Source organism: Phaethon lepturus, unplaced genomic scaffold, assembly GCF_000687285.1.
Source record: "Phaethon lepturus isolate BGI_N335 unplaced genomic scaffold, ASM68728v1 scaffold32735, whole genome shotgun sequence".
Taxonomy (NCBI): Eukaryota; Metazoa; Chordata; class Aves; order Phaethontiformes; family Phaethontidae; genus Phaethon; species Phaethon lepturus.
The window spans coordinates 31,019-46,589 of record NW_010541814.1 but is presented as its reverse complement, the minus strand read 5'-3'; the positions used below and the strand labels follow the sequence as shown (position 1 = coordinate 46,589).

Below are 15,571 nucleotides of genomic sequence, written 5' to 3'. Positions count from 1 at the left end.
GGCCTGTTTCCCTGCTTTGCTTGCCATGAGACCTGGATCGTTTGAGTGCCCAGGCAGTTGTCCTCATGATCACTTTCTCTCTTCTTGACCTGGCATGTGCACGCTTGGGCACAGATGACGCAGCTGCTGCTTGAGTACGGCTCCGAGGTGAATTTGACCAGCCGGACGGCCGACATGGCTCTGCACATTGCAGTCAAGAAGGGACGCTTTGACTGCGCCATGGTACTGCTGACACATGGGGCCCACACCAATGCCCGGGGCCAGGATGGCAACACACCACTGCACCTGGCCATGAAGGTGAGTTTTCTGCAGAAGCTGCTGGGAAGGAGTGAGAGGATTTTCTTGAACAGTTGAGGAGGGACAGACTCCTTTGAAATTCTAGCTGTTGTCTTTCATGGGGTGATCTGTTGTGGGCGCTTTGGCTAATGAAAAGAGGAGGGAGGGCATGAGCAATGATATCTGTTGTGGGCTCTTTGGCTAATGAAAAGAGGAGGGAGGGCATGGGCAATGATGTAGCCAAGGGGAGCATGGCTCTTGACTGAGCTTTCTCTTGTGCCCTAGCATGACCACCTGGATATGATCAAAGCGATCGTCGTGTTTGGAGGAGATGTTGAGATCCCCAATGATTTCGGGGAGACACCAGGGTTGTTGGCAGCCAGGAGCAGCAAAGGTGAGGGACCATCTCAGCAGCCTTACAGGGTTGCGTTACAGTGCATTCTGTCTCCCCTTGGTGGCCAAAACAGTATCTTGGGGAGAGGTGAAAACATTCCAAGCATGGGTGATGCTTCTCCAACATGCTTTCCCAGCTTCTAGTCGCTTACAGGGTAGGCACTTCCTGAGCTTGTGGCACTTCCTGAGCTTGTGGCATAGGCTTTGTATTAATAACCCTTGATGAATTTCTCTTCTATGAGACAGATGCAAGAGGAAAAGCTGGCACGCACTCCCCTCCTTTCAAGCCATGGTGTCAGGCACTGCAGGCTCACAACAGGATGATGCAGTGCTGCTGAACTGCCCAGGCAGTTCAGTAAGCAGGCACAGGCAGTTCTTCAGTGGCAAGAAGTGTGTGGCACATACCCTTGAAGCTGCACAGCATTGGGTACCCCTGCTGTGCACAAGTTCTGCTGCCTGGTGTTCAGGGAGAGATATCTGGGACATGTTTTCCCCTTCCCTGGCTCATCCCAGAGGTTGATGAGGGTCAGAGCTGCTGTGAATTTGGCAGAGACCCCCCAGTGTGTGCGTGCGCTGATTCTCTTTCTGATCTGTGACTCCCCCTTCGTCACCTAAGGTGCAAACCGGAAAGTGCTCTTAGACCTGCTGCAAACTGTAGGGACCGAACGCTGCCACCCACCCAACCCTGACTCCCCAAGCCTGGCACCATCTGCCGCCTCCTTCCTGGAAGGCCAACCTTCCTCACGGAGCAGCTTCAACAGCTTAGGTAAACCTTTCCCTGGCCATCCCTCATTCTCTTCCCTTCCTTCACAGTGCTGTCTCAGATCTCTTCTTCAGATGGACCATGCTCTGGGGACTGTCTCCTAGCTCTCAGTTTCTGGTGACTGTCCTCATTCAGCTGTTGCAGGATCCCATCTCTTTTCTCTGCTTTTCCTGTGTGTGTATTCTAAACTCTTGGACTCTAAACTTTTGTTTTATAGACCTGACACAATGCAGCTCTGTAAAAAGGAAAGGGAAGACTGATTCCCTCACTCCTCTGGAAGAGGTGTAGGACTTAGTTGCCTGCATGTGCTTTATCCAATGGGTTATGTACAGAAGGGGAAGTACTTGCTGGTCTGCCTTGAGGACCTCCCAGTGTTGTGCTGGGCACAAGAAAATTGGAAGCATCACTCATTCAGATCCTGGAGGCCAGCAGCTGGGAGAGGGAAGGGTTGAAGCCCAAGGATAAGCGACCCTGGTCACAGAGTTTACATAACGCATAGGAAAAGCCTATCTTAGGACATATGATTGTGTCGTGACTTGTGCTCTGTACTGCCCAGACTATGTGAATAAGCCTGTGAGTCTATTCTAGGTCCTGGGCTTTCTTCTGCTAAGGAGCTCCAGAGCTCAGCAGAGGCAGCATGAGGGATTACGGAGTGGGTAGTGGGTGAGTTGGCTTGGAGGGAGGCTCTGACCCTCATAAGGGGCATACAGGCAGATAACAGTTGTTTGTGGTCTACTTCCCCTTTCAGGTTGGTGGTTTCCTTTGCAAAGGGCCTCCTGTGGGGCCAGAGGATACCCCCCCTAGACCCTGGGGTGTGTCTGTGTCACCACAAGTCTCGCTGGCTGGTGACACCAGGACTTTCTTCTCACCATGGCCTTGTGAAGGTGACACCCTCAATTTCAGTTCTGATGCAGTGACAGAGCAAGGCATGGACTCTGGGCCTTGAAGAAACTCCTCACCACATCCATTGTCATCCACAGCTGCCTTCCGGCCTGGGTGCTGGCAGGAGTATTTAACTACTCTCCCCCTGTTCTTTCTTCTTTTGGTTTTGCAGGCGGGCTTCTCACCTAGGCTGGATTGGTGCCCCGCACTTAGGGTGGCCTGGGTGTGCATCAGCTGAGGGGTAATGACAAGCCACCCCGTCCCCACAGCTCTCCTGCCTAGGTTACCTCGCAGGAGTAGATTTAGGTTTTATCTTATGGCTTGCAGTAAACTGCATAGTGGGCACACTACTAGGCTCTGCCTTGTCTCTTGCCTACTGTGCTCATCATCTGCTCCTACAAATCCTTTGTCTTTGCCAGTGCATCTCCAGCTGCCTGCTCTAAAGGACGGGGTTTCTCCTCTTTGGTGTGGAGTTTAATCTGGGGGGGTACCTGGTGGCTATGGGTAAGATGGCTTGTGTTTCCTGCAGGGAGCTTTATTCGATTGGGAAGGGAGTTGGATGGTCTGTGTGCGATTATGGTAGAAATGATTTACTGCAGGAGTGGGAGGTTTGGGTACCCTGACCAAGCTTTCTGGGGGCAGAGAGAAAGTAGGAATAATAGGTGAAGGTTTTCTAATTGATTAAGTATAATTTGGTTGACTAATATAGCTGAGGCATGTATCAGAGGGTTCAGGTACCAAAGTGCGCTCTAACTTTTTTTCCTTTTGCACATTCATGGCCCTCTAGGGTACAAGGACCTTCTGTATGTTTCCACAACGCTCGGACAGTTGTTGAAGGCACCAGATGTTGTGGACTCGCCCAGTGAGGGTAGAAGAAAGTAAGTGAGGAACAGCTTCTGTCCAGGCTCCCGTGCGACTTGAAGGTGAAAGCTGTGTGTGTGAATTCTCCCCACCCACACCCATGGATGTGGCATCCTCAGAGCTGATGTTATTTAGTGTCCATTGACGTTGCGGTTTTTGCCAGGAATCCCCCTGTGCCCTGTTGCGGTAAATCTCTGTTCCCATAAAAGACCGCTGCCTGTTCCTGCCTGCAGCCCTGGAGCTGCAGTGGAGTCTGAACTAGCAGGTGAAACCCCTGCTCTGTCCCTCCCCTCTGCCACTGGGCACCAAACGCTGTTTTGGCTTTGTGATTTCCCCATCTCCACGCACTGCCCTGATGCTCACCCAGCTCCTTTGCCAGGCTGTGCACTGCCTTGGTAGTGCCTGCACCTCGCCTTGCATGGAGGGAGGGTTGGCACTGAAGTGCTGCTAGCAGGAGCTTGGGGCTGTCCCATTTTTGTTTATGAGACAATATCCATCACTGTGCAGTAAGGGATTCAGATGTGGTTTTGGCTGGTGAATGTTGCTAGTGTAGAGGTTAGAGATGGCTAAAAGAGCAAGTGGTGTTGCATCAGCTCTGACAAAGCTTATCTGGCTGTGTCCAGTCTTATTTGCATCTGAGGAAGCACTGCTGGATTTATTTGTTTGCTGATTACACTGTCCACAGCAGCATTCTAGTTAACGACCTACTTTCCCACCCCCAGGGCCATGTTCCCACATGGCATGCTGTGATTTGTAAGCAGTCCCACAGCTCCCAGTCATCTGTGTCTGTCTCTCTCCAGCCACGACCGTCTCCTGTGCCTGGATGGAGGGGGCATCCGGGGCCTGGTGCTCATCCAGCTCCTCCTGGCTATCGAAAAGGCTGCAGGCCGTCCCATTCGTGAGATTTTTGACTGGATCGCGGGCACCAGTACTGGGGGGATCTTGGCCTTGGCTATTGTACATGGTGAGGACAGTGCAAATAATGGTCCCCTTCTTGCTCCTGTGGGCTCAAGCGCTCCTTTGTGGGGAGCGGATGCAGGGTGGGAGCTGCCTCTCTGAGTCCCAGCTGAGATTTGTTGTCCCTGCCAAAGTAAGGAAGGGATGTTTGTTAATGAAGGAAAGCCTAGACCTGGCTTTCTGCTCGATTCTCATGTCACCTGGCCTTGAGCAGCTTTCTGGGTTTTGGGAAGTGTGTGGTGGCAGAGTGCAATGTTCTGTTCTTCCTGCTTTCTCCATGTGGGTTTCACAAGGTGACTGGCACTTTCTAGTAATGGGAAACTATGCTGTCAGCTTGCCCTTCCTCTTTAATCTTTCCCAGTCATGCTGCTGAGGTCTGAGCAGATGACAGGCAGCCTGGGAAGGGGATAGGATTGGGAGTGACGCCTCCCATCTCCCCACTGGTCCTGGCAAGCCCCAGGTCTAATGTGCTGTTTGTTCTGCCTGCCCTTCCTCCCTCCCCCTGCTCCTGCCAACGCTGTTACCTGTCTCAGGGAAGTCCATGGACTACATGCGCTGCCTGTACTTCCGCATGAAGGACATGGTGTTCCGGGGGTCTCGGCCCTACGAGTCGGAGCCCCTGGATGAGTTCTTGAAGAAGGAGTTTGGGGAAAACACCAAAATGACAGATGTCCAAAAGCCCAAGTAAGTCCTGCCTGGGGCTGTGCTGGTTCCTGCTCTCCTGAGTGTGCCCTAGACTCCTCTCAGCAGAGATGCTCAGCTTCTCCTTAGAGCAGATCTGGAATAGTGTGATGTGCAGACTATTGAAGCCATAAGTATGTTTTTTTTTCCATTTTACTGTTATTCTGCCTTCTCCTCCAGGGTTATGGTGACAGGGACATTATGTGACCGGCAGCCAGCTGAGCTCCACCTTTTCCGGAATTATCCCGTACCAGAGACAAAAACCTCCACTGAATACAAGACAAGCGCATCTTTCAAACCACTCACTCAGCCAGAAGGTAAATGCTGGCACACAGCAGTCCACCTGGTTGTCAGGGGAGGGGGCTGTCCCTCAGAGACAGAAGATTTCGTGTTCTTCCTCATTGTTCTGAAAATCGGGGTGTCCCACCAATGGCTTATCCCTGATCTTGACTTGTAGCTTAGTCCTACTGTTGGTTCCCTTTTCTCCTCCCTCTTCCTCCCTTGGCTTCTCTTGTACCAGCAGCAGTACTAGTGAGGTTCATGAAGAAGGGGTCTGCTGGAGGAGTCCTGTGCATAGTCAGTACCTTTCCCTGGGCTCTCAGGAGCAGATTAGTATGGAGAAGCTGTGTAACTGAAGCATGCAGCCCCCTCCAGCTCGCTTCTTTGTTTGTCCAGCAAACATAACTGGTTCACCATCAAAATAGCAGCAATGAAGCTGTTGGTGAGTGAATTTGACCCAGGATACATAGCAAGTGGTGAGAAATCTTTGAAAGCCCCCCCAAAATATATATGCATCCAAGCGGAGGCCCTACTGTTGGGAGAAAGAGGCATGACTATCTAGGGCAGGGTCTTCTGGGATTGCAAGCCGTCCTGCTTTGTGTTGGTGAAGGTAGGGTGCTGCTTGCACACAGGAAAGTTGCTGCAAGAGGCCGTATGCTTTTTCTCCCTCCAGACCAACTTGTATGGCGCGCTGCCCGGTGCAGTGGTGCGGCTCCCACTTATTTCCGGCCAATAGGCCGCTTTCTGGATGGTGGACTGCTAGCCAACAACCCGACCCTTGATGCCATGACGGAGATCCATGAGTACAACAAGACGCTGATCAAAAAGGTGAGGGAAATCCTGGCTCTGCTAGGTAACTGGGGCTTTATTGGGTTCACCGAGATGAATGGGTGATGGGATGCTTCCTCAGTGGATAAAATAATTTAGCAGTGCAGCATGCAGGAAGAGAGTTTATGGAGGCGGATATGTGTTGGGAATGGTGGCTGAGCAGTGAAGAAGAGGTGTGAGACAGGGAGGCAGCCCCATCAGCCTGTCCTTGCTACTTTGAGCAAGGATGATTCAGTTGTATGTGGCCCTTGAGGCAAAAATGAATGGAGAAGACAATGGTAGGGCACTCTGCAAGGCTGAAGAGTGAATGCCTTCTGTGGTGTGACAAGTTCCTCAGAAAGATGACTAACTACTGGCAGCTACTGCTCCCTGTGGTTGAAAGAGGAGGTGTGTTGCCAAGATGACTGAAAGAGTTGGACTGTTTCACAGTCATCTGGTCCTAGGGCTCATCTTTGGGGTTTGGGTGCAGCCATGTGTGTAAGGGACAGAACAGTGAAACTGTTGAAGTCATGTGGGTTATACCTGTCTCACCTGGCAGTACTAGAGGGGGAGGATGGGGAAGACAAAAGGCTACTGAGCCTTTTGCCTTGGCTTTCAGAGCTTCCTCGAAACTGCTGTGGCAGACATGCTCTGCCTTAATTGTTGGTCCTGGCAAACAAATCTTTTGTTTGTCCACAGGGTCAGAGGCAGAGAGTGAGAAAACTGGGGTTGGTGGTCTCCCTGGGGACAGGGAAGCCTCCGCAGGTCCCAGTGAGCTCTGTGGATGTTTTCCGCCCCTCCAACCCTTGGGAGCTGGCAAAGACTGTCTTTGGAGCCAGGGAGCTTGGCAAGATGGTGGTGGATTGTGTGAGTACTGGGATGGGGGAAGACCCCTGGTGCTGCTTGCAGGGAGGGAGCGAAGGTTTCCAGTCTTCAGCTTCTTCCTTTTGGAAGAAAATTTTATTTCCTTGGAACTGCTCTGATCATGGCTAGTTCAAGGAATGGATGTAGTGGGTAACCTAAGAATTGTGTGAGTGCAGCAGGTCTGAAGCCCTTGCCTGCCTGTTTGGGGTTTCAAGTGCCAAGGGAGGTGCAGTTCCTGCAACTGTAAGGAGCTAAGGTGTGGGAGAGCTGAGGACAGGATGGTGGTCAGTGACCCCTAGGCACATTTGCAGGTGTGAGTACATGAAACTCAGTATCTTTCCAGGGAGTGTTGATTATCATCTGAGAGCAACCTGGACCAAAAAAAATCACCCCTCAGAAAACAGCAATTAATTTTTCTTTAGAAAAGCTTTGTTATCCCCACTGAGGAAATTAGCAAATGCTAGAGAAGTGGGAATATCACTAATAAAAAGCAGTAGTTCAGAGATGTGGTTAGGAGCATGTAATAGGCATATGTTCCTGGATCCTTCGGAAAGAAGCTCATTAAATGTTGTACATGAAAACACTCCAAATGAATGAAAGCCACAAAGATCAGAACTGAGGTTTTGACTATAATCTTAATTCTGATGCTTTATGTCCTTTTAGCTTCCTAAAGCCAGAAATACCTAGAGAGGTCCCTCTGCTTCCCCTGCCTTTTATTTCATAGCTCCCAGGGAAGCTGTCACAGGATATCCCAGAAAGCCTGTGAGAATCGCAGGCTGTATTGGTGCTGGGCTTGGACAGAAATGGATAGAGATTAAACCCCAAGGAGGCTGTGATTTAGATCATCCTGGGTATTTCTTTTAAGGGAACCTACTGGTGCTGTGATGGATGGAGGGTCTGTAGGGTGCAATTCCTTGTGTCCCAAGGATCCAGGAGCGCTGTCCTTATGTTAAACAAACAAACAAAAACAAAAAGCCACCCCACTCTTGGTGGTGAATGTTGCCATCCAGAATGCACTTGCTCCTGGTTTTCCCTCTCCCTCTGCGGCTTGTGCAAGTTTGACTTGGTGCCAGGGAAGCCTCTTGCAGGCGGCGGAGAGCAGCGTGACAGGCTCTAACTGTGGGCCTGTTTCTCCTGCAGTGCACTGACGCAGATGGCCCAGCTGTGGATCGTGCCAGAGCCTGGTGCGAGATGACAGATGTCCCATATTTCCGGTAGGAGCTTCCTTTCCGCTCTCTGCACCGACCTATTTTTAGCCCTCTCACTTCAGACCTGGCTGTGGCATGCGTCATCCCAAATTGTGTCCCCTCTAGCGGCACGCCAGCCCAGACCTGTCCCCCTGTCCCCTCTCCTCATGCCTCAGTGATGTATCGGAGGATGCCATGGCTCACTCGATGAGCTGATGCATAGAGCATGCCTTGTCTGGGGTTGGTTGGTGGGGGTTTGAGGGATGCTGTCTAACAGGGTCCTTCGGGGATGTGCATCCTCCCCTATTCCACCACACACAGCGTGTTTTGAGGCTCGTGCCGTAGGTGGTGCACGTGCTGAACTGAGTCACAGCCTTGAGTACGGTTGGGCCTTGAAGGAGGGGGAAGGCCTCTGCTTGGCAAGCCTGCTAGGTAACAGAAAGTGAATGCCCAGGATGACGGGAGCCGCTTCTACACAAGTCTTGCACCTGGCACCCTTGCTGCCTTGTTGCGCTCGCGTTTGTGCCCAGCTGGTGATGTTGTCTTGCTGTATGCAGGCTCAGCCCTCAGCTGCACACGGAGGTGATGTTGGATGAGGTGAACGACACTGTGCTGGTTAACGCTCTGTGGGACACCCAGCTTTACATCTACCAGCAGCGGGAGCAATTTGAGCAGCTGGTGCAACATCTCTCCCAATGACTGACCTGGAGGTTCCCATTCTGCGTGCCCATGGCAAGGAGCAGCAGACACTGAAGTGGCTGGGATTTGCCCTTGAACCAAGATGTCGAGGTGGGGGAGGGACTATTACTACTGCTGCTACTGAGAAAGTAATGATATTTAATAGACAACAGTGCACATACACATGTATTCCCAGATGGCTGTGAAATGCTGACAGTTATCTTCATGCTGCAGCCCCATCTCTGCTGCTGTGCTCGGTTTTGCTGCCCTGCTCTCTGACCATGCAGCCCTTCTCACAAGCCAGAGCCCCCACCTACCTGTCTTGAGCTGTAGCAGCTGGAGTCTGTCTCCTGTCTGTGCAGCACCTCCACTCACAAAGCACCGTGCACCTTCCTATGTCACAGGACGGGCCAAGGCCAGATAAAGCTGCAAGGATTACTTGGCCCACTGGGGCCAAGCTGGTTTGGAGTGTATAGTATGGGGAAAAAGGGATTATTCTTCCCTCAACACACCTGGTTTGAAGGGAAGCAGAAACATTGCAACTTCCTGCGGTAGATATGACGCAGAATCTTGCAACTGGCCTTGGGAGAAGGAGGAACCTTTCCTGACCCTGTTGTCTTCTGTAGCCCCTTTCCCTCTGAGATGGGCTGGCAACACAGATGCTGGCTGTGCTCAGTGTGGGACCAGGCCCCCCAAGCCTGTTTTGTGCCACCTGACTTGCTGCGCTACTCTTTGCTCAAGGGCTGAAATGTGAAAGCCTGTCTTTTACTCGCAGCAAGCCCAAGATAAGGAATGGTAGCCTTGGCTTGGTACAGACATCATTTCAGAGATCATTTTTCTTTATTCTTGATGTGGAATTGAAATGCTCTGAGATCGGTTCCCACCAAAGAAGCTGACCCTGTGACAATTTGGATTTACTTTTTTTACTGCTGGAAATCCCATTGTGAATGCTACACTACTCAGTGTTTCTGCAGTAAATTTTGCATACTTATAACTTATGTATCTATTTGGAGGTGTTTTTAGGAGTAACCTGAAAAACTGAATTCTTAATCATTTACTTTTGACTGGATGGACTGCTGTTGTCAACAGTGTTTCTATGCAAAGCTAACATGACCTAAAATAAAGAGAGGTTTGCACTTGGTTCCACTGTCATGCAGTCCATGGTTGTCTTGTCTCTCCCTCCATCCTGCAAAGTCCCCGAGGGGTTCTGATCTTGCAGTCTCTCAATTTCTTACAGGTAGAAAATGAGGATGCAGGATTATACCCCTTGTACGGGCTGAAGAGGTGAATGGCCTGCCCCTGCGGCCAGCCCTGGGAGCACGTGTGTGGTGTGAGTGGCTGGCTGGCCCACAGAGCACAACAGTGCACGCTGCGCTTCTCTGTTGCAGCCAGTGGAGAGGCTTTGTACCCACTCCCATGTGAGAGTCCTCTTGGAGCTGGTCAGGCCTAGAAAGAGGAACACTGAAATCCCTCAGGATACAAATGACTGGAGATGGGGCTTTAATTCTGGTATCCCAAGGTGGTTCCTGGACAAGTTAACTGCTGCAGGCCTGCTGGACCTGGTGCCTACTAATTCCTAAGGGACAACCACTGGCCAGGAGTTGATTATCTGTCTTCTGATCATCACTTCACAAATGAGATTGTGGAATTAAGGGGCTCTTCTTGTAGAATAAAGGTTTTATTTTTCCTACTTAACAGGAGGGGCTTACCTTCCTGTGCAAAAAAACCAAAACCCCCCCATCTTGGGATGGAGAGGACATGAGCTCCCTTCTGCTTTTTGCCCCTGGGTTGTATTTTCCCCTTCTCTTTATAAGCCTGCATCATCTGCAGGGACTTCCCAGAGTGATGCAGCACTCGGGCTCCTTGCACGCAGGCACGGAGAGCAGGAGGGTTCAGGCACAAGCTCATGCCTGCCGTTAGGGAGTCTCATTGATAGGGGGAGGGGTGCTAAGAGGGAGCCCCAGGGGGCTGAGGTCTGGGGTGGAGGAATTGTGGGCAGGGAAGAGGTGAAACCTGTTCTGAGCTTTCCTTAGTTTCCCCCCAGCCCTGCTGTTTGCTGCCTGCGAGCGCAAACTGTGCCAGTGACCTGAAGATGCTCAGCTGGCACAGTGAGGCCGAACGAGCCACCTCCGAGCAGCATCAGCGAGGGAGGCAGCGAGCCATAAGGCGGTTACTTGGGCAGGTGCCTGGCTCCGCAGGTGTCGGGGCAGGGAGAGCTGGGTACCGAGCCGACAATCAATAATTCAAGGAGGTGGTCACATGCCCTTGCTGGCTGTCACAGGATTCCTCTCTCCCCAGAGTCCAGTTACTTCCAGAGATCAAGTTCCAGCCTCTTGGCTGGTGAATTATTAAACTCCAGCAGTGCTCCGTTCCCTTTGTACCACGTCTGTGTCTTCCTGCTGTCCTACCTCGCCAGTGACGGGCTCTTCCCATCCAGCTGGCTTTGGAGAAGCAGAGTCCTCCGGGCCAGTATAGCACCTTGTGCTCTCCTTTGCTCCTTGCTTCTTTGTGGGAGACGGAAAAGGCTCTGGAGATGGACCTGTCCTACAGATCCACCATCTCCATCTATAAGGTGAGTGCTGGCACCAAAGGCTGCTCCTGTCTGCCTAGGGGAGAGATGTGGTGGGAGGAGAAGAGCTGTTTTCTGCCGAAGGCTGCCTTGGGTGGACAGCCGAGGGCTGGATCCATCCCCAGGATGAAATGCAGCAGTTCCTGTGGACTCTGGGCTGTGTTTGAGAGCAGATAGCTGACAGGAGGGGAGGGTGGCGTGGGTCTTTAAGGCAGATCCAGGAAGAAATTGGGAAACCAGTGTGGTTTGGACACAGAGCATGAAGGGTGACATGCCTTGGTTGCCAGTAGGAAGGAGGAGTTCAGTTGGCTATTTTCCCCTTTGCTGGAAAGAGCAGTCTGATCTCACAAACACTTCCCTATGCATATCAGTGCTGCACCAAAGTGGTCAGGACTGGAAGAAGGAGGAATTGCTTATTCCAGCCTCTGGTCTGCTCTGCTGTAGGCAATAAACACCTTTGATACATACAGCAGGTAAGAGCGAAGGGGTTGGTCTGGAGCAGTCCATCCCTCTCTTACCAAGATGCTGACTCTGGCAGTGCACCAACTCCTGGCCAGGAAAAAGTCGATTTTGTGCCTGGATAAATAAGTGTGGCTCTCACCCCAACAGGCTCAGGGGTGAGGGAAAAGGCTGCTCAGATCCCCTTGCAGTTACTCCCCTGTCTGCAGTGGGTGTGGGGCTTGGGAGAAAGCCATCTTCAGGTGACCACCTGGCTCTCCAGCGAGCTACCTTGCCTTCTGGCATTGCTCCTCTCCCAGCTGGCTGGAGAGGACTCAGGGCAGTCAGAGGTCCCAGCTACCTCTGATGCAGGCAGCGACTTTGTGCACGGCTGTACATGACCATGGCCATCCAGTGTCATCACTGGGGGAGCTCTCTAGGTCCCTGCTGCACCCAGACAAACTGCAGCGGGAGGGCATCAACCTGCTAAGGTCTCTGGGGCATGGGGAAGACTGGTGTTAATGTGCTTCTGCCTGGCCACAGAGTATCCTGGAGCAGTTCAACCCTGCGCTAGAGAACCTGGTGTACCTGGGGAACAACTACCTGCGTGCCTTCCATGGTGAGTGGGGTCCTGCAAGGCCCAAGTTCCAGATGGTGCTGCTGTGTCCATCCTGGGTGTCCACTGTGCATCAGGAGAGACTGCTGCCACCCAGGGCAAGGCTGCTACTCCCCTGCCATGGCATGTCCTCAGCTGCTCTTACTCACTTTTCTCCTGCTCCAAGACCCGCTGCTGTTATTAGGCACGGATGGGGAGAGATGGGATGCCCTTGCCTATAGGCGAGGTACCAGGGGGTGGCTGTCCTGTGTGCTGCTTGCTGGGGCTGGTGATGGTGGGAAGACAGGCCAGATGCTTACCTCCCCTCTCCTCTCCTCACAGCATTATCCAAAGCGGCTGAAGTGTATTTTAAGGCAGTTGAGAAGATTGGGGAGCAAGCGCTGCAGAGTTCCACCTCACACGTGCTGGGTAAGACTCTCCCATTTGCCACCTTCTCTCCTGTGATGAGCCACAGTTACATTTTTTTGGCCTTCCCCATTAGCTAGTCCCTTTCCAGGTACTGGGGAAGGGAGACAGCTCCTCTTAATGATGTCTCACAGTGCCAGGCCCTACCCACACAAGTAAAAGTAAAATTTACTGTGTATCCTTGAATATCCTCCAAGGCCCCAGCACTCTCCCCTGTCTCTCTCTGAGATCCATAACTGAGCCCAGCTCCTGGGATGGACCTTCAGCGATGGACTTCTCATGGAAACCTGTCCTTGCTGAGGCATCCTGGCCTGAGAGATGAAGTTTTCATCTTGGAGGAACCGTTTTGCTCTGCCTTGCACGTGTGAGGGAAAAGCTGGAGAGCATGGACCGACAACAGCTGATGGGGTGTTGTCCTCCTGAGCCTGTAGCCAGCTGAAATGGCAGCTTGGAGCTGAGGGGCTTACACTGAGCAGTGCAAATAATTCTGCAGCCTAACGACGGCTGCTGAAAATATGTTCAGGGAACTGCTCAGATACTTAACATTTTAGTAAAAAACTTCCAGCAGATGTGTCCTTTCTGCAGACTCCTACTGTCATCTGCACCACCCAGCTCATGCTTCTGCTCCCTGTCATCAGTCTGTTCCCTTCACAGTTTTGTAATACTAACACCGGTGAAGCGGGACTGCACACAGCATCAGCAGCATCAGTGCTGTAGCTACTTTCCTGTAGGACATCCAGAATCGTGCACCGTAGCTGGGGTGCCATTGGGGGTGGAAATGGGGCTCATAGGGCCTGCGACAGAGCAGAAACTCAACACCCAGAGCCCACAGCAGAGCCGAGGCTGCCTGCCAGCACCACGGGCTGTAGCAGAGCGCTGGTCTGTCAAGTTCATGGGCTGGAGCAACCCCACACTGGCAGTGCCTGGGGAGTGGTGGTGGAGCTGAGCCCTGGGGAGGAACCCTACCAGCCTCTCTCAGGGTGCAGAGCAGTGCATTGCAATATCTGTTGGACTTTCACACCTGTATATCATCAGCCTGAGTTGCACGCTACTGGTCTGCCTCCTTGGGCACACAAGGAAATGGCCATGGGATTTCTCCACCCTCTTCTGTCTCTTCCCCTGAAGGTGAAATTCTGATGCAGATGTCCAATACGCAAAGACTCCTGAGCTCTGATTTGGAAGTTGTGGTGAGTGGTTTTCCCCAGGGGCTGGTGCAGGTGGGGGGAAAAAAGGGACTTCCTTAAGCACAGCATGCTGGCATTTGCCTGATTTGCCCCATCTCCCGCCCTCTGACATGCCTGCTGGCAGTGCCTTCCTCCCCGCTATCCCTGCTGCGTGTGACAGAGGCATGTTACAGAGCTGGCATGCCCACAGCCTGGCTGTTGTTCAATGTTGGGTGCTGTTGGTGGGCTGCCACCATCTCTCCACAAGCGCAGTGGCAGGTGCACAGTAGACTATGCAATGCCTGGCTCTGAAGATGTGGCGAGGCCATCCTCTCTTTCCTTGGGTGGCAGTGGTGGGATGGGAGTGGAGGAGATGCTAACCCTTCCAGACGTTACTGTTTGTGTCCATGCCAAAGCTCGGGGGTTAACAGTCAGGTGCGTGCTGAGTGCCAACTCCCAGGCTGCAGGGCTGCTCCATGGTAGCCCTAATGTGCCCATTTCTGGTTTCTGTATGGGGTCCAGGTGGCAAAGGAGTCACTAGCTCTGTGGGTTTTGCAAGCTACCTCTTCATCTCGTGTGGTGAAGGGGCAAGGGTGACGGCTCCTTCACCTCTTCCAGGCTCAGACCTTCCACGTGGACCTGCTGCAGCACATGGAGAAGAACACCAAAATGGATGTGCACTTCATCAGTGTGAGTGATGAACTCCCTTCTCCTCCTCAAACTTCCTCGTTTCCCTCTCCTGTCTACCCAAGGGCTTTTACTTGAGCACTTGAGGTATTTCCTCAACTTTCTTCAGCGGGAGTTAGGGGGCCTTATCTTCTTCTCTCATCATGGACCAACCCCTGCCCCTAGTTTGGCTGATGATGGAGGGCTAAAGAGCTCAGGCAACTGTTCTCCTTTGTGCAGTGGGACTTGCCAAATGCTTCAAACAGGGCTGAGAGACTTGGCATCCCAAAAGCAGAGTTCCCAGCTTCCCTGAACCACAGCCTTTGCATGGGTGTAGGTCCTGTGCCATTGTGGCGCAGCTGGCCTTGCCAGTGGGTAGCATCATGGAGGGAGACAGAGGTTTGGGGCTTGCTCCCAGCACCAAGGGAGCTGGGCACCAGTTTTTGCTCCTGAGATCCTGAGGCTCATTAGCTCTCTGGGGCCCTTCAAAATGAAGAGAAAGGTAAAGAAAGACTTTTTATAAGAGGTCCAGGTGAAGCCTGGTTTCAGGGGAACTCAGATGCTCAACCACCCATCAGAGGACCCCTGCTGCATCACAGTGTGGCTGGGTCTCTTCGTTCCTCACCCAGCCTGGTTTCTCCCTGGCAGGAGAGCCAGAAGCAGTATGAGCTGGAGTATCAGCGCAGAGCCACCAACCTGGATAAGTGCATGGCAGAGCTGTGGAGAATGGAGAGGGCCCGTGATAAAAATGTCCGGGAGATGAAGGTAAGCAGCGATCGCAGGAAGGGGAGTTGGAAAAAGAACCGGATGATTTATCTGGAGCCAGGACTGATTTCTGAGCAACATTGTCCTTCTTTAAAAGCCACGGGGTTGTCCCCAGTGTTCAAAAGGCATCAGGCTTATCTGGAAAGCAGGAAACTCCTTTTCTACAGGGTGCTGTTGACCTGTGGTGCTCACTCCTGCCAAGCTCTTGCCTCATTTAGCAAGCCACACTGTGCAAGGACTTGGTCCCCTGGCACTCTGCTCTTGCTCCTCTGTGCTGCTCCAGCACTGCCAGTGGACTGGGAAGCTGGTAGACACAATGAC

General features: G+C 52.3%; 2 protein-coding genes across 2 annotated transcripts in view; both read left to right on the top strand.

The window, feature by feature from the left end:
- The window catches only part of PLA2G6 (phospholipase A2, group VI (cytosolic, calcium-independent)), a 9,819-nt gene extending 999 nt beyond the window's left edge, over positions 1-8,820 (top strand). The window contains exons 2-12 of the mRNA XM_010287842.1: positions 115-297; positions 562-670; positions 1,286-1,435; positions 3,102-3,192; positions 3,976-4,139; positions 4,666-4,816; positions 4,994-5,130; positions 5,766-5,920; positions 6,599-6,766; positions 7,904-7,977; positions 8,508-8,820. Coding sequence (XP_010286144.1) covers positions 115-297; positions 562-670; positions 1,286-1,435; positions 3,102-3,192; positions 3,976-4,139; positions 4,666-4,816; positions 4,994-5,130; positions 5,766-5,920; positions 6,599-6,766; positions 7,904-7,977; positions 8,508-8,649 — 1,524 coding nt within the window. The 3' untranslated portion in view covers positions 8,650-8,820. The remainder of the gene's footprint in view (positions 1-114; positions 298-561; positions 671-1,285; positions 1,436-3,101; positions 3,193-3,975; positions 4,140-4,665; positions 4,817-4,993; positions 5,131-5,765; positions 5,921-6,598; positions 6,767-7,903; positions 7,978-8,507) is intronic.
- Positions 8,821-11,010: 2,190 nt separating this feature from the next.
- The window catches only part of BAIAP2L2 (BAI1-associated protein 2-like 2), an 11,140-nt gene continuing 6,579 nt past the window's right edge, over positions 11,011-15,571 (top strand). The window contains exons 1-6 of the mRNA XM_010287841.1: positions 11,011-11,200; positions 12,179-12,254; positions 12,573-12,659; positions 13,782-13,843; positions 14,438-14,509; positions 15,134-15,250. Of these exons, the coding sequence (XP_010286143.1) occupies positions 11,162-11,200; positions 12,179-12,254; positions 12,573-12,659; positions 13,782-13,843; positions 14,438-14,509; positions 15,134-15,250 (453 nt within the window). The 5' untranslated portion in view covers positions 11,011-11,161. The remainder of the gene's footprint in view (positions 11,201-12,178; positions 12,255-12,572; positions 12,660-13,781; positions 13,844-14,437; positions 14,510-15,133; positions 15,251-15,571) is intronic.